Source organism: Manis javanica, chromosome Y (genome assembly GCF_040802235.1).
Source record: "Manis javanica isolate MJ-LG chromosome Y, MJ_LKY, whole genome shotgun sequence".
NCBI classification, from domain to species: Eukaryota; Metazoa; Chordata; class Mammalia; order Pholidota; family Manidae; genus Manis; species Manis javanica.
The window spans coordinates 2,431,841-2,455,893 of NC_133175.1; the positions used below are offsets into that span (position 1 = coordinate 2,431,841).

General features: G+C 36.3%; 1 protein-coding gene across 1 annotated transcript; it reads right to left on the reverse strand.

Annotated features, from left to right (window-relative positions):
- Positions 1 to 6,506: 6,506 nt before the first annotated feature.
- LOC118973380 (deleted in azoospermia-like) lies at positions 6,507 to 23,183 on the reverse strand. The gene is made up of 11 exons (XM_073228254.1): positions 22,868 to 23,183; positions 16,895 to 17,041; positions 16,534 to 16,625; positions 15,923 to 15,974; positions 15,425 to 15,488; positions 15,203 to 15,345; positions 13,744 to 13,812; positions 12,885 to 12,938; positions 12,004 to 12,120; positions 10,821 to 10,919; positions 6,507 to 8,375 (listed from the first exon to the last, which is right to left on the reverse strand). The coding sequence occupies exons 1-10, from the start codon at positions 22,868 to 22,870 to the stop codon at positions 10,866 to 10,868; spliced, it is 795 nt and encodes a 264-aa protein (XP_073084355.1). The 5' UTR covers positions 22,871 to 23,183; the 3' UTR covers positions 6,507 to 8,375; positions 10,821 to 10,865.
- Between the last annotated feature and the right edge of the window lie 870 nt (positions 23,184 to 24,053).

Here is a 24,053-nt window from a genome sequence, read left to right on the forward strand (position 1 = left end):
GTTTTATTGCCCTTGCATTGCTTAGATTAACACATAGTGTACCGGCACACACCTGATCATCTACATTTGCTTTCTTACAACACTAAACTATGATTTCTACCTTTATCTTGCATCTTCCTACCACTTCAGCATTTTATTAAAAATAACAATAATAATAATAAAGGGAGAAATGTGGGATCCACATATAAATCAAGTATGAAAATGAAACAAATATTCATATTTGACCTGGTTGTTTATGGTTCATTATGTATGATCAAAACCAAAAGTTTCTGTGATGACTGCCCTGTACTGTTCACCATGTAAGAACTCATTCACTATGTAAGAATTTGTTCACCATGTAAGAACTTATTCACTATGTAAGAATTTGTTCACCATGTAAGAACTTGTTCGTTATGCTTCAGAAGATTGGAGACTGACAAGAATTAGCCTTGAGGTGGATTAATGATTGTGCATTGAGCATTGACTCCCCTATACAGAATTTTATTGTTGTTAACAACCATTTGATCAATGAATATGAGAGAGGCCCTCTCAAAATAAAGACATATGGGTTGAGAAGGAAGAAATAAAACTGTATTTGCAGATGACATGATCATCCCTATAGAAAATCCTAAGAAACTAACAAAAAATAACTCTTGAAACTAATACACAAATATAGCAAGGTTGTAGGATATAAGGTTAAGATATGAAAGTCAACTGCTTTTCAATAAATGTGCTGCAAGTGGAATTTGAAATTAAAAACACAACACCATTTACAGCAAAACCTCCAAAAATTAAATACTTATGTATAAACCTAACAAAATATATATAAGATCTAAAGGATAAAAACTACAAAACTCTGATGAATGAAATCCCACAACATAATAAATGTGGAAATATTCCATGTTTATGTAAGGAAGACTCAATATTGCCAAGATATCCCCAAGTTGATCTGTAAATTTAATGCAATTCCTATCAGAATCCCAGCAAGTTATTTTGTGGATATTGACAAATTGATTATATGGAAAGTCAAAAGACACAGAATAGCCAAGATAATATTGAAGAAGAAGAACAAAGATGGAGGACGGATACTACCAGACTTTAAGACTTACTATGTAAAGCTATAGTAGTCAGGACAGTGTGTGGGTGAAGGAACAGACAATCAATAGAACAGAATGGAAAGCCCAGAAATAGATCCACACAAATGCAGTCCATGGATCTTCTACAAAGGATCAAAGGAAATACAGTGGAGCAAAGAGAATATTCAACAAATGGTGCTGAAAGAAGTGAATATCCACATGCAAAATGCTGAATCTCGGCACATAATTTACACCTTCCATAAAAATTAACTCAAAATGGATGGAACATCAACACAGAATGCAGGACTATAAACTCTTATAAGATAACATGGGAGAAAATATGGGTGACTTTGGGTATGGCAATGACTTTTTTAGATACAACACTAAAGGCACAATCTATGAAAGAAATAATCTTTCTTTACTAAAATGAAAAACTTCTGCTCTACGAAAGACAAATTTTAAGAGATGAGAACACAAATCACAGACTTACAGTAAATATTTGCAACAGACACATCTGATAAACAACTGTTATCCAAAGTGCACAAAGAACTCTTAAAACTCAACAAAAAGGAAACAACTGGATCAAAACATAGAACAAAAACATTAACAGACACTTCACCAAAGATATACAGATGACATATAAGTATATGAACAGAAGCTCCACATCATACGTCACTGGGGAAATACAAACTAAAGAAATGATAAGGTACCACTAGACAGCTAATAGAATGACCAGAATGTGAAACACTAACACCACCTAATTTTGACAACGGTATGGAGCAGCAGGAGCTCTCATTCATTGCCGGTTAGACTGCAAAATGGTATGGCCCCTTCAGAAGACAGTTTGGAGGATTCTAAAACTAAACATACTAAACATACTCTTACCATACAGTCCAACAATTACACTTTGTGGCATTTACACAAATGAACCAAAGACTTCTGTCCATTCTATGTTTATATCACATAGATGTTTACAGCAGTTTTAGTTTTAATTGTTAAAACTTGGAAGCAACCAATATATCCCTTGATAAGTGAATGAATAAATAAACTGTGGTACACCAGAATAGTACTCAGTGCTAAAAGGAAATGACAGATCAAGCCATAAAAACACAGAGGAAACTTAAATGCATATCACTACATAAAGGCAGCCAATCTGAAGAGGCTACATGCTATAATTCTAACCACATGACATTCTGGAAAAGGAAAACTTCGCAGACAGTAAAAAGATCAGTGTTTGCCAACTGACAGGGGCGAGGTTGAAATGATGACTGAGCGGAGCCCACAGGATTTATAGGGCAGTGGAAATACTCTGTATGATGCTATACTGATGGATTCATGTTATTACGTATTTGTCCAAACCCATTGTTAAACGCACACCACCAGGGGTGAACCCTAATGAAAACTATGGATTTTGGGTGATTATGATTTTGATGCTATGATTTTGATAGGTTCATCGGTTGTAACAAACATACCACTCTGGTCGGGGATATTGATTATGGGGAAGCTATGCATGTATGTGGTTGGGGGCATATGGAAAAATGCCTTCCTCTCATTTTGCTATGGACCTGAAATTGCTCTAAGAAAATAGTCTTTAAGTAAGTGCTTAAAAAAAGCAAAATCATGTACACAGACACACGTGAAAAGAAATAACAAATCATTTGGTGGATGATAAAACCAAAATTCAATTTAATGGTAACGTGTTGTTTAGGAGGAAGAGGGTATGTGATCCGAGAGGGCATATAGAAACTTGTAAATTAGTGGAATGTCCAATTTCTTAAATTAGGTATATATTATTCTTTAAAAGTATACCTACTTTTAATGTTTTATGTGAATTACATCAATTTTAAAACAACACACATACAAACACAACATGGATCTCAATATGCTCAAGATTATCTCTGGAATTTGATTTTTCAACATATTTCCAATATTGATTATTATTCTTATTAAGGATGAGACATATTAGTTAATTCCAAGGCAGGAAAAGGAGTGATGGCAGGTCACACTTTCCTAAAACCCAAGGGTAATACCTCTTAATAAATGTTCCTAAGAGGGCCAGAGGCATAGTTCTATCCTCCAGGAGGCAAGTACAGTACCTCTGCCTCCACCATGTTCACTCAACCTGCTCCCACCAAACCTCATCCCTCACCCTTGGCTTGCCTGCACTTGGCCTTAGAATCCAGTTTTGCTTCTTCAGTCACTCCCTTGTACCATTTGTTTTTGGCCAGAAATCTTGGCTTTCAGATTTCATTCCATCTATTTTCAGCCTGTTCATGAGTTACCCTTGCCTGTGGACAGCTGGCACTCCAGGATACAAGCTTGGCAGAGAAAGATGAGTTAAGCCAAAGAAATCCCTTATGAAGGAGTCAAAATGAGCTCAACAGGCTTTTTCTCCAAATACAGCTATCCCAGAAAAAGAGGTAGCCTGAGATGATAAACTGAGACATCCCCATCTTGGGAAGTATTTTTTATAAGTGTTGAACAGGTCAGAATCCCCTGAGGGACCTGTTAAAAACATAGATTACTGAGTCCACCCAGGGCTACAGAGTAAGAGCAATCTGAGAATGGTGCCCAAGAATATGCACCTCTAAAAGAAACCCCAGATGATGGTTCTGATGGTCTCGGGTTTCTCTGTGGGCTGGTACCATTGAGAAAACTTGTCCTATCAATGCAGGGCTGATGTAATCCTGGATATAAGCTTGGTTGGGGAGTATATACATATTGGTTAAGAATGGACAAACCACTGACCAGAATTAAGAGAACCAAGTCAAGTTCAGAAAAAAAAATGTAGAGTTAAAATTTTCTCATTTAGCAATTGTACTGTTAAATACTGTTTCAGATTTACTCACACTGTAAGCAGGTCCAAGCACTATGTAGGGAATCAGCTTAGATAAAAGCAAAGAGGAAATGGCCTCTGTGTTTCAATTTCGGCTATTCATTCCCACTGGTCCACTAAGATTTATTCAGTGGGTGTGGGCAGGGGTGATGTGAACACGGGGGAAGGCACTCAGAATAGTTGGCAGTATTAATAATATTAAGTATTTTTATCTAGTGTGCAAGGGCAGAGGGGAACAGCCCTCTGTGAACCACTAATCTGGCTGTACCAGTGCAGATCAGTTGACTGTCAGCCCTACGTTCTTCTTTGGTAAACAGTTTTATCCACGATTGGGTGAGAATATGTCTCTATTCATTTTATTTTGGTAAAAGACAATAGATGTAGATAGAATCATAATGTATTTTGCTAGATTTTTCTGTTAAAAGAGAAAAACAAATAAGGATTATAAAACCTCCAACTTGAACTGCTTGAAATACTGCTACTGTTTCAAATTTGTAGAGAGCTTTCATGACTCCAATATCCTAGTCATTCATTTGTTCTAATGTTAACCTAGTGAACTGATTGGTATCAAGAATTTTAAATGTGGGAAGAGGTATATTCCTGGTACAGCCTCAGTGGAGATGCACATAATATACAAAGTCTTCACGTGCATTGAGAAAACAAACTATGGACTCAACTGGAACACTTTCTATTTCAGAACAGTTAAAATCATAAAACATAGCTTCTGTAGAGATAAATTGTACAGTGGGTTTCAACTTCTGCATTAAGACAATTTTTTGCATTTTCTTGAGATTGGCCCACAGCTACAGCTATATTGGAGAGATGTTTTCAACTCTAAATATGATTTGGAATTACCTATCATTTCTTTGCTATGCAATTGAATATTTTGTATGAGCATTCAAAATCACATTTATAGTTTGAACTTCTTACGTTTATTGTCTTCTACCACCAAATGTACTATCTACAGTTAGGAAACTCAGTATTTGATGATGGGTGGTGAAGAACTGCTCAAAAAGATTCAGTCACACACAGAGACACATATTATCCATCATGTTGGGAAAGGCTAGGTTACACTTACCAATATATGTACAGAAGCAATCCTCATCTAGAAGTGTTTCAGGGATTCCAAATGATCATATTCGACAGCGGGGCCTATTTGCAAGACTTGCAAATGGAAAACATTGCTGCTTTTCTCCCCCTTAGAGTTCCCCACCCTCTCTAATGCCATCTTTGTGGAATCAGAGTGGCACGCTGCTGTATCGCTGCTGCTCTCTATTACCCTCAAATGGCAGCAACGAAAGCAGGGAGGACAATTAAGCAATGTGTCAGCCCATTTTTATGAGTTTACCTTAAAAAAAATAAAGAGAATTTTAGAAATGAGGGTAGCAGGCTTTGAAACTATAGGGAACTGCTGTGGAGTATTTTATTTTTGAAATTACTTCCTTGCAGTTTAAGGGTGCTAAACAACATTGAATAATTATTTAACCATGACAAAGGTAACATGTACTTAGTCCAAAAAAAAAAAAAAAAGGCATGAAGGGTACACTTCCTACAAGGGTTACCAGCCTTTTTGGAGTTACTTGATTTTGACCAAATGTGCAACATTTTACAAAAAAAGTGCTGAAATTTTTTCAATCCTGAATACCTGGTTTTGTTTTGAGAATTTTGTGGTAATTCTCAACAGAAAATATACCTGAAATATGAATAGGTTTAAAGCAACTGTTTTAAGATATATGTAGCTGTTTTAGGGTCTCAAGTAGAACCTTATTTAGCGTGGTCAGGGCTTAAAATTTCTGGATTAGTAGATATGTATGAGCATATACATACACACTCATGGAAAATTCAAGGATTACTAATCTTAGCAATTATAAACATCAAAATGTATCTCTAATGATTCAGAAGGCACTCTTTTTTATCTTGCAGAACCTGAATATCAAAATTTGTTGGTAATGAGTCAGTCATGAAATAGAGTATAAGAGCATCCAAAGGGGGCATTTCCTATGGCTTCAGCCTCTGGAACTGGAAATATTCCAAGTAGGACAGGAAGAGGTGGTGTGTAATGATCTCTGGATGCATCCTCACTTAAGCAAACAAACAAGAAAATCTTTGCTCTATTATTGACAACTTCAATATCCTCAAGTAAAAAGGTCACAGAGATTAGGCGCAAAGTGTGCAGTAAACAAAATGGAGTTTATGGAGTCCAAAATGAGAGGGCCTCGGCCATGAGACCACAGTCATATATGATGCTCCAGCATACCCAGTAGGTACTGCTCTGCTGATGCACAGCACTGGAAGTCACAGATAATCATTTACAACTCAAGAAAAAAATGGTACGTTTCTTATGAAAATCTCTCTTCGTAAGTAATACAACATCCCAAAATTTGCATTTATACACGAAATCTACCAGGATAAAAAACTGAACAATATTTACACTTTTGAATTTGAAGGGTCTAAACCCCTGTTCACATACTACCCACCCAACTCACCATTTCTTAAGGTAATATGGGGTGAATAAGTAAGTCCAAAACTCTTTTGGGAAAAAGAAGTTTATTTCTTTTTATTCATTTATGCAAAGACAGTTTCAGCAATAGGTAATATGAACTTACTTCTAACTATAAAATTAATTTTCCATTTTGAAAAGTTCAGGACTTTGTGTTGTCTTTCTACCTTACTCTTTTAAATACTTCAGTCCAACAAAACAGCAGACAGATACAAACTTTATTCCCCTACTTTCCTTAAGGGCATACTGGGATAATTTGTATTGGCTCCTTAGACTTTGGTATCATCTGTAGTAATCTAGAGATTTAATCACAGCATGATACACACACACAAAAAGAACAGAGAATTCTTAAAAGGACAAATTTCAAGGCACTTTCAATTCTGAGGCCTAAGTAAGCCCTCTTGGGGATCCTTAAGTTAAAAGCCTCTTCAGATTCAGAATGAAAACTGTTCAGACTAAGACAACAAGAGGCCCTGATGAGAAGGCCTATGGTAACTGCAATAGGCTAAGTAAGGTAAATGGTGTCTCCATGTGGTAGCAAAGGGGCCAATGTAAAGAAGGCTAGGCAGCCACTTTAAACTCATGTCTGCGGCAAGTCATATGATGTGATACAAGGGTTTCCCTTAGAAAGGATTACCCACCCTACTGCCACCTTTCCAGGGCTGAGTCCTCAGACTGCTCATACTGCTACTTCTCCTCTTCACATCACCTGTTCTAGGAACCTCGGCGAGAACAGGGTACTGGCTGGAAAAGCAAGACAGTGGGTACAGCAAACACGGCTCTGGTGCTCTGGCTGCTTGTGAAGATACAATGTCTAACAACAGGGAGACTAGCTAATCTAGAAATGGGTTTTTAACTCTGACTCTAGTAAATTCTTCGGATAGGCTTACTAAACAACTTTTGTTTAGAAATGTCAAAATTACTTTGACTCTCCTGGACATATTTTACTTTAACAAAGGGAATATGATAGGCTAATAAAATAAAAATCTATTTCCTCTTTAACAAGTAACTAATATTTTCATCTTTTTATAAAAAAATTTTCAGATACTCTGATTAACCATCAAGTGTCATAAAAAGAATTTCAGCATTCTTTAATACTAACATTTAGTACAATTTTAGATACAGCCACCGAGTTTAGCATTTCAAGGAAAAAAGAAAAAAAAGAATGTTAACTCACTGGGAAGCTTATGTTCCTAGTAAAATTTAGTTTGTCTTGTATTAAAAAAAAATTAGGCCGAGAATTTTAGTTATCCTAATTGCCATCCCAATCAAATAGCATATCTATGTGTGTGGATTCCAGATAAAAGATAAATATTTTGAATAAACATAAAACCCACTGATTGGACTGTTTTGTTTAGCATCTGTCTTACTGGGTTTATATAAGGAAGATGTCAATGAAGTTAACTATGTTGAGTTCCACTGATTAAAAATGTAGTTTTAAAAACTCTTGCTTTTGTGGTAAATTTCTAGACAAATAGTAAAGTACAATTGTTAGGCATGTAAATATTGTAATGTTCACTATTTACTTGTTGGAGAAATGAAATGCCTGTGTTCAAACTATCAAAATTCTGACCTTTCAAAATAGTAGGGTTTTTAAAACAATTTTTTGAAAATCAGCATTTACTTTCAAACTCTTAAAATTTTGACTTCTGTTTAAAAAATTCCTTACAAATATATCATAAGTTACTCCTTTCGGTCTTTATTACTTTTTACTTTCAACTATATATTCAACACAGAACATTTCTAAATAAACATCTAATGAAAAACAGTTTCAGTGTAAAGTAAAACTAGGCCATCTAATATAACTTATGTACAAAGTCTGAGTGCAATTTATACAAATCCAGCATTAAATTTATATAATAGTGAACAACTTTCAGTCTCTTAATATTCAAAACCAACAACTTCCAATGAGACTTGAAAGTTAGCAGAATCGATCAGCTTTAAGCACTGCCCAACTTCTTCTAAAGTAATGCACTCTTTTATCCTAGAAAAGACAGAAACAGTTCTTTATACTTCATTGAAAATTTCCCAATATCACTATGACCTAAGAGTTGCAAAGTACTTAAAGCATTTATTTTAGTATTAAAAACTATAAATAATGAGAGAAAAGTGATCCTTTTTTGGAAGCATTCCTTAACTTAATTTTAAAAAGTACTGTTTTCACTAAAAGAAGTGCATAGGGAGACCCCATGGCTTGAGAATAGCACTCCACTTCAAACTGAAATCCCAGGTTTTTAGGTTAAAAAATAGAAGTTTGGGCGCACTTTAAGGCATATCCTTATCCTGTGATGATGATCAATTATTCTTTAGGAAATAAAGAGAAAAATAAACAACCTATTCATAACTGTCCCATCCATAATTAACAAGTTTTACCCTGGATATTTATGCTGGATATGCCTGGACTTCACGCTGCTGGCAGATGGGCAGATGGAGGGAGGTGAGGCATTACAAAGAGGAACAGAGCTCACTAAACTAATAGTAACCTAATACTATCTCCTCTACTTACTCAGCTACATTTTTAGCTGTCTGTGTTTAGTCATTTTCCTAGTAATTTAGTTCAGTTTGTCATATAAAGGAAGGTGATATCAGGAAATTATGTCATCTGCAACAGGGTCATATCCTATTTGGGTTAAAGCCCTGAAAATTGGGTCACAAACTCAAAAACCTTCAGAGGTCAGGTCATGATATCAAAGATTTTGAAGGAATTAGGACAACAGAGTAAAATTTACTATGTATATCCTACCTCAATGCATTCAATTTCAATGAAAACAACAACATTTAGCTTATCAAAATAGGTCTAGATGCCAGACATCTGCAAACTACCAACCTTTGACTCATAGCCCAGAGTAGCACTAAATTGTGGAAGGTGTAAAGGGAGACTTTTGTTTAATACCAGGTGAAAACTCAAGTTTAAAGACTGTGTCATTTAAGTACTATCTATTTAATCTTGAAAACTCTGGGCAAGGTAAGCTGTCATATAGCCCCAGTTCTTTCATTGTAAATTTTACTGTCTATACAGGATGAAACAGCCAGAGAACAAATGTCAACTTTAAATGAGTAAGTTTATGCTCTCTGTTGTGAAGATGGTTGAGGACTTGATCCTGTTAACAGCTCTCCCCTTCTGCATTTATAAAACCCTTACACTGCCCTTTAAAAAGGCTGTAAACTTCATCCTACATAAATTCATTGATGGAAAAAAGCTATTCTCCTTTAAGACACCCAGCAATGGTTGAAAATTTCCCACTGAATGGAAAATGGTGCTGTCATTTTGGAAAACTTCTGTCAGTTCCTCAAAACGTTAACAGCATTACTCAACAGAGGCAAGAAAGAAACAACCCAAAAGTCTATCAAGTGAAGAATGGATAAGCAAAATGTGGTATATCAATAAGGAAAAGGAAATGAAGTAGTGAAACATGCTCTAACATAGATGAACCTTGAAAACATTATACCAGTGAAAGAACCCAGTCACATTTCGTATTATTCTACTTATAGGAAATAACCAGAATAGGGAATTCCTCTAAATAAAGTAGGTGTGATAGATGAGTTGTGGGGAAGATGTAGAGTGACTGAAAATGGGTAGGGGGCTTTCTTTGGGGAGTGATTTAATATTATGAAATTGATTGTGACCCATGGTGTACAACTCTGTGTTAATATACTAAAAGTACTGAATTGTACATTCTAAAAGGGCAAACTGTATAGTATGTGAGTTTTGTATCAATTAAACTGTTACAAAAAAATTTTAAAAATCCTCTTCTCCCCATGGAGAGTCCAGTCAGTTCCTTTCCATATTTACAGACTCAGAACTAAGGGATCTTAAAAATCTTTAGTCCTATGTTTCCTCATCTTAGACTTATAAAAACTGGAGTCCTAGTAAGATTTAAGTGATTTGTCTGAGGTGACAGAACCAGGACCAGACAGCAGGACTTAAATTCAAACACTCACATTCTCTTCCACTTTACCAACTCTGAATCAACTTCCATTTCTTTCTACTCAGCTCCTTTTACTGTTTCACATGATCTCTTCTCTCCGAGCATTGTTCAGGTATGTCATTTCAGTGATCAATTTCTTTTCTTCTCTTTTGTCCAATATCCATGTACTCTTAAGTTCTGCTTTCGGTTATCTAAAATTTTCTTTTTGTATTTGGTCAAGCCAATATTCTCTTTCAACTCTCCTCTTTCAGGAACCTTTCCAATTGTCAGCTTCTGCTAAAGGTTTCTTTCCCAAGGACAAACTCTACTATATCGAAGTTTTAGCAACATAAAATACACTGCCAGGTAAAACTCTCTCACAATGGTTTACTGGGTTACAGTCAAATGCCAAGAGTTCAATTAAATGATCTACATGAACTCAAACTAAATATACTATAGGAAAAAAGACGATTCATAGCTGACAAATGTGAATTTTATCATGTATACTATTCCTTTCATACCTTGAAGTAGTCATCTTGAGTAACAAGTGAGTTTCTCAGTCTGTTCTATGGATTAAATATACAAGATACCACCGTCTGTACGCTTTGGTCCACAGATTTCTGAAACAGAAGTTTTCAGTAATATAAAGATTATTCCTTTTACTACTAAACATTTTAAAATAGATTATTGAATGCACACACTTCTTGTTAAAGAATTTTTATGTAATTCATAATTCTTACCATACACTTCATATGTAACTTCTCTATGATATTGAAGAAACAGTGTGCAATCTTAGTCTTAGTGATAGACCACTGGTTGAAAATGCTCAATTTAGTAAAACCCTAAGATATTCCCTTCCATTCTTTAATTTTTTCCTCTTAGGTAAGAAACAATGAACTTCAGCATTTCAAGAAAAAATATCCAGGATAAAACCTCTGTGCACTAATTTAATATTTTTTCAAATTTTAATTCATGTATCAAATCAGGGAATTGTTCCGTAGTTCTGAACATCCTATAGTTCAGAGTTCTCAGCATTTCTCCCCCTGAGAAACAAACGGATGAAGTTCACACACTGCAATGGGAATCTTCAACATTATGTTGTGATTTCACCATCATATCAACTACTTCTACATTCCCACTCATTCAAAATAGAATTCAAGAGTGACAGCATTATTACAGGAATCTGATCTAGAGATAATAGAGAAACAACTCTATTTCAGTATTTCAGTTATTACTAAGGACTCCACCGCTCTTGACAGCCACCAAATGTTATGATAAGAATACTATAATTATGTATTATAATTTAGCTAGTAAATGTTTGAATTGGTTAAACACAATTGATTCATACTTTTGTGGAGTAGGATTCCTAAGGAAACCCACCTATTGCATCTTACCAAATCATGTTAATGCAGTATTTATGAAAATATGGTTAAAAAAATGAAAATGGATAGATTACTGAATGGAAGGACAATGGAAAAGGGAAAGATTACTGAATCAGAAACTATATGTATACAATGAAAGTTTCAAGGTACTGAGATTTTGTCAACTTTTACATAAATTGCTGAAATATCAAATGTTAAGCATTGTAATTTATGGCTTCCATGTTTAAATTTGGGCAAACACGCTTGCTTCATAAAGAGCCATTACTAAAACTTGAAAAAAATATGAGGCTATAAATTTTAGTAAGTAAAATTAGATGTTTGCCTTTTGTGGGCCATTTCCAGAGGATGCAGTAGCTTCACGAATGGAGCATTCACTTGTCAAAATTTCAGCTCCTGGATCAACTTCATTACAGTGGTAGTAGTTAACAGCTGGAGAAGTCTACATTTAAAATAAAAGTGTGAGTAAAGAGATATTCATTAGATACATTTCTAAGGAATCTATTCTTCAAAATGTTGAGCTGATATTGAAAGTATCAGTGTGGACTTAGTTGAAAGGCAGTAAAGCAATCTTTTATTTTAAAATGTCTTCTAAGCTTCAACATGATTAGAATCAGAAGGAGTCAAAGAAAAGTAAACTCCAACATGTAGCAAGGCAATAGGAATTTCCCAGTGCCTAAGAATTTTAACTCATATTACATCCTTCAACGATACAGTCTTGATGAAAGACAGAAGGTAACAAAGGCTCAAGTGTTTTAAGAGTTAGCACCCTCTTTTGTTCTTATCCTGTTCTTATGCAACAGCTATTAGTAGCAAAGTATTTCCTTATTTCTCTTCAACAGATTTTTTATGCGTGAAACCAAGAGGCAGATTCAATGCCAATTCTAGATTCCTAAGATTAGAATTAGCATAGGTATTAATACCACTTTTCTTGGATTATGCAATGTATCAACAAGCACATGAGTAATGCTGTATGGAGAGCAGCCATCATTTACGCACACTAAAATAATGAGAAACAGCACAGTTCCAACCACAGGAGTATATGCTTGCATTGACAAGAAATTAAGAAAATCTAACACATAATGTAAAAGGGTATTTAAAAATATTTCTAGGCATACACATGACTAAAGGTCAAGGTATATAAGTCAAACAAGAAAATATTAAAACAATGAATAGGGAAGTATATGTTTGGTTAATTCACCTTACCAGAGGAGGAATAGCATAACAATTGTGTTCCCCAGCAGACCACTGTGGTGGCATCTTGAAAACAAAAAGGAAGTAACTATTATGTATATATTCTATATATTTTCACACAGAGAGGAGACAGTTTTGAGGTATTTATTTGTCATGCTGGCTCCTTGAACTTGTTATAATAAAAGAAAAAGAATGGAAGAAAGATGTACTTTATGTTTACAGTACCTGAGGGTTTTATTGTTATTTTCATATATAAACGCCACCTTTTCCTCTTTTTTCTGTAGCTGGCTCTCAGGAAAACTCAGAGACAGCAGTTCTTTGAACTTATTACCATAGATATGGTCCTGGGTCATACATATAGTCCTCTCCATGGGAATAAATTCAGAGAACTACTATCTTAGTAGCCAGATAATATAAACATTATCAAATACAACTGGAATTCAATGCTCAATAGAGCATTGAATTCCAGTTGTATTTGATACGAATTTATATTCAGCTTGGATTATTTCAGCTATTTGACAACAAGGATGGAGGAAGACATGTGGAACTATAGAAGAGGACACCAAAATTCATATTCAGCTTGGATTATTTCAGCTATTTGACAGCAAGGATGGAGGAAGACATGTGGAACTATAGGAGAGGACACCAAATCTTGACAGTACAAAAGAAAACTTGCTAAGTATATTCCTGTCAAAATATCATTCCCTTATTCTTAAGTAATATACAGCCAATAATTCTAGACAAATTCTTATTTTTTCTTATATGTAAGCCTACTCATCTAGTTTAAATAACAATCTACTGGGGGAAATTTACATAGATAAAGGCTTCACTAATATTCAAAAGTAAATCATTTTGTTCCTTCTTAAATTACCTGATAATTATATACAGGCAGCTGATAACCAGTGATGACCTGAACTGGTGAACTTGCATAAGGATATGCCTGAAAATAAAATTTACATAAACAATGTATTATCAAGGTAAATTTTTAAAGACTAGGAAGAAGAAATATTATTCCTAATATAACAAAAATATGAACATAAATCTTCATTATTTTTCTATATACCATGCAGGATTTCTATTTGAGTGACTGGCTTCATGAAGAAAAAAGCATTCTCTTTTGAATGTTAGCTTTTGGGTAGGGAGGAGAAAGAGATAAATGAGGGAAGTGACTGATTTTGCCAACCTAAGTTTATCTTGTTTACCTCCAATTAAAAGTTCTTTCTTACACTGGTGATAAGGCTCTATTAGGACAGATTTCCATGTTAAAGTTACATTGACACACCTGCTACTTCTTTGTATAAACACTTTTAGGCAGTTTGTTATTCTTTTGACAATATTATTGGGGTCAGGTGTAATCCATCTGTAGTCCTTCTGTAGATTTTATGGCTCCTTCTGTATTTTACTTCTAAATGTTAAGGTAGGGTATAACCCAAAATTGGAAATGAGACTGCACTATGTATTGTATCTTTCAATAAATATTTACTTAATCAAAACATCTACCATGGTAGCATACATGAGTATAGCCAGAAGAGGTAATAGCTCACAGTAAGTATTAGGAGCAAATAGGAGTTTTCTTCTAGCCATGCTTAGAACAGAAAAAATAAAATATATACCATCCTATACTTCTGGTTGATGGAAAATGTAAACAAATGAAAGGCAATGTAGACCTATCTTGTCTTTCTATTCTCCCAAACATCTTTTAAACTGAAGAAAGTAAAATGAACCAAGTGTTATCGTCAGTAGGAGATATTAAATACTCCAAATCCCACTTGAAATATTAAAGTAACCGGGACCAGATAAATTATATGCCAGAAACTCATAGGACTTACAAATACAGTTAAGTCATAAGGAACCTATCCATTCTAGAACCAGAATACATCTGGATGCCAGCACTCTGTATGAGGAGGTATCTAAAAATCATTGCAAATATAAAGAATAATGAGAAGAACTGCTAACCTTAACAAAGAATAAACCACACATAAGGAAAGCTGCCTTCAAATATTTAAGGAGTTGTCACAACAGGCAAAAAAGAAGAAATATATGCTATGTGGCCATAGGGGTCAGTTCTAAGATAAAAGTTTACCAAGTATATGGAAGCAGATTTTAGCTTAGTATAAGGAGTAACACTAAGAATGACAGGTTGCTAAAAAAATGAGGTAAGTTTCCATCACTCCAAGTATTCAAACAGGGACATATATATATCACTTATTATGGAAATCATGGATATAATCCCACAGAAGTCAGAAATAAGACAGCCTTACTTTTAAAAGGCCCCATCTATAAGATCTCCAAAACTATAATAAAAAGCCAGGACTCTAGAGAATTCTCACCTGCACATACAGAGTTAAAGGATGCATCATGGTTGGAGGCTGCATGTAACCTTCAGGGTTGTGACTGCTCCAGACACACTGAAACTGTGGTGGTGGTGGTGGTGTATTAAAAACCAAAGGACGTGGATGCACATGATAAGCACCTTTTCAAAGAATAAAAACAAAACAAAAGCTATTTTCAGTTCTCTGAAAAGCTATGCATCAATTCCTTTCTTTACTCACAGGAATTTTGTTTCTTGATTGCAGGGCCCAGTTTCAGCTTTTTACCATGGAAATTTATCTGTGACTGAAAATAAAAACAGCAGCAAAACCAGAATCAGTTTTGACGCCTTTACTTATAAAACTTTGGTAACCTAGTATTCTAATATCACCACAGTCAGAGATCAGACTGTGACCACACCAAATCAAAATTTGTCTGCATGAAGCTATCTTATCTACCCTCACTACTCTAGTCAAAGTGTTCAGAGGTGTCATGAACATGATAAAAAACTTTTACATACTATCCATCCAGTCCTGTCTCTAGTTCATGAAGCCAGATATGCCCAAATAAAAATCGTTTCTGACAAGCTATGTAAGATTAAGTTTGGGATTTCAAACATGAAGTACATATATTTCTAATATTTCATACAAGAATTCAGGACTGAAACAATATAAAACAAAACTAACCTAAACTTAATTAAACATAAGGTGATTAAGAGATTTTCCCGTAAGATTACTTACTTCTACTATCTTCTGGACATCCACGTCATTATAAAATGAAACAAATCCATAGCTAAAAGGGAAGATAAGTATAAAATCACTGCTGTAAGTATGACCTAAAATTTCTAGTAGTCAACGAGATAACTGACAGAATAATGATAAAGGATAAAGCATATACTGAGATAAGTATTTTTAAAAATGTACATAATGGATCCTGCATAAATCTTACCACATTTTTTTTGTTTTCTTATCCTGATCTATGTCAGAAGTAAGGTAGCATGGAAACCTCATTCATTAACAGAAAATTCATATCTAAGACCCTGAATTTATTATCTACATCAACATGGTTAAAATTTAAAATACTGTGAAATGTGTGATGAAAACAATTGATAAAACTGACTAACCCACTTACGTGCAATAAATGAAGACAGGAAATATTTAAATACAAACATCAGGGACATTATTAAATAGAAGAGTTGGCAACAAACTTTTATCCTCTACATAAAGGAACCTGACAAAGCACCATATTTCATTTATAAAAATGTAAGAATATCAGTTTTGAACTCTACTCTGATACTCTGTGGATGCTATAGCACACTTTTTATAATTTATACTCAGCATGTTTTACTTACCCTTTGGACACACCAGTTCGATCCGTGACTATCTTCACTTCTTTTATTGAACCATATCTAGCAAAGAAACTTCTAATTTTGGTTTCATCCATCTATAGAGAAGAATTTGACTTCAAGAGTAAAAACTTAGCTTTCAAAAACTTTTACTATGCTATAAAGAAGACAATGTTGTGGAAGTATCTCCCTCAAGTATCCCCTAAATACCTGTAGCTCTTTGTCAAAGCCTGTTTTAGTCCCTATTGGTTAACATAAAACCAATTCCAAACTTGCATGAGTACAAAAAAACCTATGTTTCCAACAGGTCCAAAATCCCATTACTCACAATGTATTTTTTGAAACAAATGAAATACGGATACAATACCCTAACATCAATTCCACCAACAAAAACGGTGTTTGGAATGATTTTGCCTTCTGGTAAAACATAGCCTTGGCTGTTTGTAGATGATGAGAACTGGGTGCTGGCCTCTTTAGAGATGGTTGAGTTCGGAGTTTCAGAATTTGCAGCAGACTGCAATTTGGAAAGCAGATATCATCACTATATATTCAGGCTAAAGCCATACATGATGTGCTATCAATTTTGTATTTAAAGTATAACATTTTCATATAAATCGCCTTCATTATAAATTAATAATCAAAGAACTTAGTTCAAACTCAGGATTTAAATTAGAGTAATAGTGATGAAATTTTAACAAAAGTGTATCGTACTTTCTTAAGCCCAATGTTGCCCATCACCATCTCTTGTAAAATGCAATGGTAGAATACTCACTTTATATTAACCGTGAAAATAAATGGGAACTGTCATTAAAAAATGACTAGGAAGTTCAGATTTGGTTATCAAGTTATTAAAGTCATCCTGTTCTATGCCCGTAAGTAAATTTTTATTTTACTGGTTACCTTATTAAAAAAACATGGTAAATCTTTTAAAAAGATAAAAAGAAAATTTAAAGCTACATTAAAAAGAAAACAAACATCAACATTTTAAACCAATTTATCTTGCCTCATTTTCTATTCACCAAAATTAACATGGATTTTATAATCATAATATTCTGTTAGTATGTCCTCTTTACTTTGGAAATGGATGATGAAAACCTCATTTGCTCACATATGATCATAGCTCCTGCTAAAAGTAACATTTTTCTTCTTGATTAACACCAAATCAATCCTACTGATAACTTTAATTTTCAGACTAGGCCAATAGATATAAATGATACAATCTTTCTTTTCAGATAAAGAGGCCCACACATGAAACTCATTATTTTTCTGGATTCTGTTCAGAACCGTCTTTAGTCTTCCCACACTAAGGTTAATGTAAATTTTCCTGAAGCAGAATTTACTGACAACATGTATGTTGTAAAGGCACTATAGCATAGTGATAAAAAAATTAGTTTAGTCAGGAGATCTAGGTTCATGTCCATAAATAGGTTATATATAAGCAACTTATTTGGCAGCTTTTTATCTTGGAAAATTACATTGAAGGGTAATAACATCTTATAAAGTATAAAGTGGTACGTCAATATAAGTTAGTGTGCTGTCACTTAAATTTATTTTCAATAGGTTAAAAAAGTTTCTTTCCTGCTTTTACTAGTTACTTATTTTGTAGATACCTTATTAATTAACAACCAGAGTTGGAACTTCAATAAACTATGGTGATCCTCTCATCTGAAATTCATTTATGTTATGCCTTATTGACTGTAAGAGGTTAGTTACAAAAGGCTGCAAGTGATAAAGCTATAACACCTCTGTATATGGAGGAAAACAAAACAATAACAAAAGAAGCTGATATTTATATTTTAAAAGTATGAAAAGCAATTTTTATAGAAATTAGTAATAATAATAATGAGAAAGTAAAGTTCCAATTTTGTTAAATTTTAGAAGAAAATTTTTAAATTCTATAAACCATCTTACTAATCAGACATGAAATCAAAATTGTCAAATTACCAAGTCTGAGTGGTTTGGGCTTTTCCTATTTGTGCTTACACTTGCTGCCCTGTGTTTTTATTTGAATACTTCCTGATTCATTCTTTTAACTATGTAACAGGGATAATGAAGCAGGAGAGTGTTAAGAAAATTATTTGTAAGGTTTCTTTATTGTTCTAAAGATTTTAATGTTTCATAACTCTTTTTCTAAGTGGGACTATATTATATATGCCATAGACCTTGGCCTATTAAGAACTTGTAGAGTTTTCCATTTGCTATAAATTTACCAATCCCTTTCAATTATCTCATTCAAAAATCTAAAACACAAATAAAACAGTATAGTGGTTCTGAAATTTTTGTCCCTTATTTTCCCTCCAATATTCCCCTAATTTGTAGATGAACTTTGTGTACCTTTTTATTTGATAAACTGTTTATAGTATTATTTGTCTGTGGCCACAGTAGATGGATGTATTTTAATTTATGCCTGTTAACATCAGGTCAGAAACTACCAGATTATAAGGATTTATGATAATATATTGATTCTCAAACAGGGGAGATGTTGTGGCCCAGGGGCATTTTTGGTTGTCACAACTGAGGAGTGTTCCTACTATCTAATGCGTAGAGGCCAGGTATACAAAAAAAAAAAAATCTGAAAAAGGGTCATGGTTGAGAAACCCTGTGATAGCATCACCAGAATTACACAGGGAAGTCCACAGTCCATATGGTACCTAAAAAAGTGAAATGGATACTTGAGACAACTAAAGAGCAATTTCGGAAACAGAAAAAAAGCCATTTTATATTATAGGAAGTTTGGTTTGGTTTGGTTTGGTTGCACAAATTGGATGGCTGCCTGTTTAATTGGGATATAAGTATATAATTTGCCAAACCATTTTACCAGTGTCCTAATAGCCTCAAGAAGGCATCATCATGTCCCTGTCCTCAGCCAGCAGGTAGCACTCAAAGTTAACAAAGCAAAGTACTCCATTTTAAGATGCCTGAGCAGCAGACACTAAATTCCTTCTCTGTGTGTATTATCTTCAATTAATATATTAAAAAATCCACAACCAATAGACAACTTTAGGTTACTTTTAAATTATTGCCAAAAATCCTCTACAAATGAATGCTTAGGCTAAAGCAAAATGTTAGTGATTAAGAATTAATCTTAACTATCAAAGGTATAAAAGACAATAAAACTGCAAGTAAATTAAATGTAAGAAGGAAATACTTTTCTTAATAGTATCTTCAAATAAGTTGGTGGGTTTTGAAATGGGTACTGCTGGGATATTAGGGAGAGGTGAACTTGTAGGCCACTAAGCACATTATTTGCAGTAATATATATTCCATTATATCTGGATAACCAAATAACAAAGATAACTAAAAGCTGAAAAAAACTGTTACTCAATCTCACGGGTTTTCAGCTCTTCCATGTGACTTCATTCAACTACTATGTCTACTTGCAAACAAATACCTATGTATAAGGAGCAGCAAAGAGGTCTATAATTTGTAGTTATCACTTATATTCACCAAAGGAAGGCACTAATGACGAGAAAAGCTGAATTAAAGAACTAGGAAATGAAAATCAGAATAAAAACTTTTAGGTAAAACCAAGAATAGACTCCTGGGAGAAAAAATCCAAACAATTAAAAAAACAATACAGGCAAAGATGAAAAAAAGAGCCAGGAGGCAAAAATATACATTAGCCATGAAAAAATTATACGACCACAGACTATTAGAGAATGCTATGGATAAACTCCATGGTAATAAGCTTTATGGATAAATGCCACCTTAAAGCAATTTCAATTAAAAAAGAAATGTAAATTTTAAAAAAATCTTAAGAAAGAACACTGAATTTCTGGCTCAGCTCCACTGTGGCTCAATTCCACTGGAAGTTTTTCAAACTGTAAAGAAACAGATAATTTTTTTGTGTGTAGATATTGGGTGGAGAGTGGGGTGCACCAAGACAGAAACAACAGTAGGTAGAAGAGGAAATAAAGGAGAAATAAAATTCAAATGCTTTTCTTACAATGTTTTCAAAGAGAAAAAAATAATTCTCAATGTATTTTACAAAACTGTCACCACATAAGTAGTAAAACCTGATTAAGATGGTCTACTCCTGCCCCCTGGCAGAGATGCAAAATTCCATCAGTATGTACAAAACATACAGTAAAGTATAGTTTACATTGGAATTGCAAGGATGGTTCACTCTTAGGAAATGTTATTGTAATTCACCACTGAAAAAGTAGTTGACATAAAATACACCATTCATTTTTTAACTTTTAAATTAAAAAATTTTTAATTAAAAATGTTTTTCTGTCTTGGTGCACCCCCCACCCCCCACCCCATATCTATACTCACAAAATTTATTCTATCGTTTTAAATAGAACTAGAAGGATCTTATTTTATACTGACCTAATTCTAAACTATCATCAGGTTTAAAGAGAAACATTATAGTCATTTCCATTGAAATTAGGAATAAGGGCAGTTCCTTATAACCACTATGAATTTTTTCCTTTATATATGGCAAAGCGTTAACATTAATATAAAGTTTTTATAAGTCATTTAGATAAATATGCAACAGGTGGATTAAGAATTCATCATAAAAAGGAAATTAAAAATGCTAACAACAAACTTCAACTTCACTAATGATTTAAAAAAACACATCAACAGAGCAAAATATTTTCCAGCTATTAGATTAGTAACTTTAAAAGGCATAGTAAATTCTCATTGGAAAGAGTGTGGAAAAAAAGATTACATACACATCGTCAGTGGTAATGGAATATATACTGGTACAAGCTTTATCAAGAGTGAGTTGGAAAGATGTATCATAATTTAAAATTATTATAAAATGGACAAAGCTTTTCACCCAGTGATTCTACTCCTGGCAGTTTATTTCATGGAATTAATCGAATAAGCATGCCGAAATATCTGCAAAAAGACACTCACTATAGAATTTATTTAATATAGAGACATCACTCATTATAAGGAAGTTTAGTAAAATAAGTAATGGAACAATCTTATACTCTAATATCATATATTTATCTTTGGAATGATATCCACTATATTAAGTGAAAGAGGCCGGTTGTAAAAAAACAGTATTACACAGCATGGCACCACTTCTGTAAAATAAAATTTATCTATACACAATACACGCATAAAAACAATCTGGAAGGGAATATATGTATCAAAATTTGAACACTGGTTATAGGCGTTAGCACTAAGGTGGACCTTTTCTTACTTAACTTTCAAATGAGTTAATATGCTAGTTCAGAATCAGAAGAAAAAAACAAGCTATATGCACTTCCTCCCCTTGCCTCCAAAATAGGGGAGAAAAAGATTGTAAATAATTTATAGCAACTATATTGATCATTAGATACTTTTTAATACAGATAAGACACGAATCACTACAAATTATTAATTTTTGTTTTAATATTGGTAGGTACTAAGTTGCGCGTAAATTTGCTCCCTTCTAAAACTAGAGAGAATAATTATTATACTATCAGCAATCACAGTATATAATTGTGACTAAAGTGTTCAGGGTTGTATCTTGAATCAACTGCGCGATTACCAAAGGTCACATAAACAGACACCAAAAGAGCACGTAGTAGCGTGCGTACATGTTTGCTTCAAGTCCCCCGTTTATCTAGAGTGAAAAAAGCGCTCCCACAGGAAAAACGTCCACCGTCTCAGGCCTGCGCGCCCCCACCTCGCGCAGAAACGATGGCGCCGGTGAGACCTACGCCTGCGGTCGCCCCACGAGGGGGCCGCCCCGCCGCCACGCTTCGTCTCGGCCTCCCGGCTTCCCGCCGCCGCGCCCTCAGGCCGCCTCGGTTCGCGGCGGCCCGCCCCGCCGCTCGCGGACGCGCTCCGAACGCCCCGGCGCCTCAGCCCGGTCCCGGCCGGCGGCACGCCCTCCCGTCAGCAGCCCGGGGCCCCGCACATGGCGCCAGGGGGCGTTCGCCCGCCGGGGGCCGCCGCCTTCTCGCGGAGGCCCGCCGCGCTCCTACAGGTGAGCGCGGGAAAGGAGGCGCGAAGGGAGGGGCGGGAGGGGGGCGGCGCGCCCTGGCCCTCAGGCCCCTCAGGCCCGACGGCGCCCGGTCACCAAACGCCCCTCCAGAGCCGAGGCCGAACCGCGGCCCCTGGGGGGCGCGAAGGCCGTGGCCGTGCACATCGCCGCCTGCGGGAAGGGTCCCCGGGGCCGCGCCTCCCCCACACCCTGGCCCTCCAGGCCGGCTGTCGGGCCTTGTGGACCTGCCCCTGGCCCCTGTGAGGCTCTGGCAGTGGAGCACCCGGCCGGAACCCAGGGCCGAAAGCCAGGTGACCCCGCTGATGGCTTCCTCCCGCACCCCCAAAACCGAGCTTCGGCCATCCTGGAGGTCCCCGCCGGGCTTGCACCCCTCAGGCCGCCTTCTCAACTCACCATGATGGCGGCTGCGAGCAGTTCTGGCCGTCGGGCCTGGCGGAGCAGAGGCTGCGCTTCTGGCAGCACCCTTGGGGCTGCTGTTGGTTAGGTCTGGTTGTACCCGCCGCCTGGGGAGGAAAGGCAAGCGATCAAGGAGCAGAGCGGGTGAGAGGAGGCCCGAAGGTGCCGGTGAGCTGAGGAGCCCCGAGAGCGAGATGGCGAGGCCGAGGGGCGCGGGCACACTGAGGCGGGCGACGGGCTCCCGGAGGTGGCGCTGCGCTGGGGGGTACTCGACACAGCAGCCGCAGCGAATGGGTGGCCGCGCCCCCTCCCCCTGCGGGGCGGGTGTGTGCTGGCCGGACGTCTACGCCAGGGCTGAGGGCACGCAGGGGGTACTCAGGGGCTGCGCGTGGGCCGGCGGCATGCCCCTGGGGCAACGACGCCCTGAGGCCGACTGACAGGCTGACAGACACGCACAGGACCCCGAAAGTGCCTTTGGAAAACACTTGAAATAAGTATGCACCCTTAAACATGCATTAAAATTCAAGAAAAATACATGCATTAAAATTAAGGAAAAAATTTAATGTGCCTAGGTTCTATCTTCAAACTGGCATGCTGAATGCACAGGGTTAGCCGGATCACGGTCATCATCCGTGTCACCTTCCCCTGAATCGGGTGAAATGCCTGTAGCAGTACAGAATAGCAGGTGTGTGTAGAATAGGGCAGGCGGCATAGAGAATACAGAGGCTTGGGGCCTTTCTGTCACGTTTGCGGTGGGGTGGATGGGCCTGGACTGGAAGGAGCAGACAAGGCAGGCCTGCTTGATGTTCAGGGCATTATTTCAAGAAAGATTCATTCAGTGCCAGGTAGTGCGGATGCAGGAATGAAGAAACAGACAAATTTCTCCCTCCCGGGAGTTTGAATTGGAAGGTGAGAAAGTTTGCTTGGTAGGCCTTACAGGAAGCAGCTAAGCCTGCCTGGAGAATTCTAGAAAAATCTCAAGGTCAGAGAAACAAGGCCTAGAGCAAGGTGAGCAAGGCGTAGGCGGTGGAGGAGCAAATCACTCAACTCCGAGAATCACTCCAGTACCGTGTACCCGCAGGGATAACTAGCTATGACTTTTATTCTCAAACTTCTTGTGCTGATGAAAGCATTAAAATCGCACTTTTGGATTCTGGCAAAATGGTGGACTTCTGTAACCTGA

Bases quoted from the DNA above. Each gene is read 5' to 3' on its own strand.
- LOC118973380 (XM_073228254.1), bottom strand. The intron at 15,975-16,533 runs GTAAGTAAAACA...CTTCCCTTTTAG, and splicing joins CGAACTGGTGTGTCCAAAGG to CTATGGATTTGTTTCATTTT. The intron at 12,121-12,884 runs GTAAGGTGAATT...TTTTAAATGTAG, and splicing joins GTTATGCTATTCCTCCTCTG to ACTTCTCCAGCTGTTAACTA.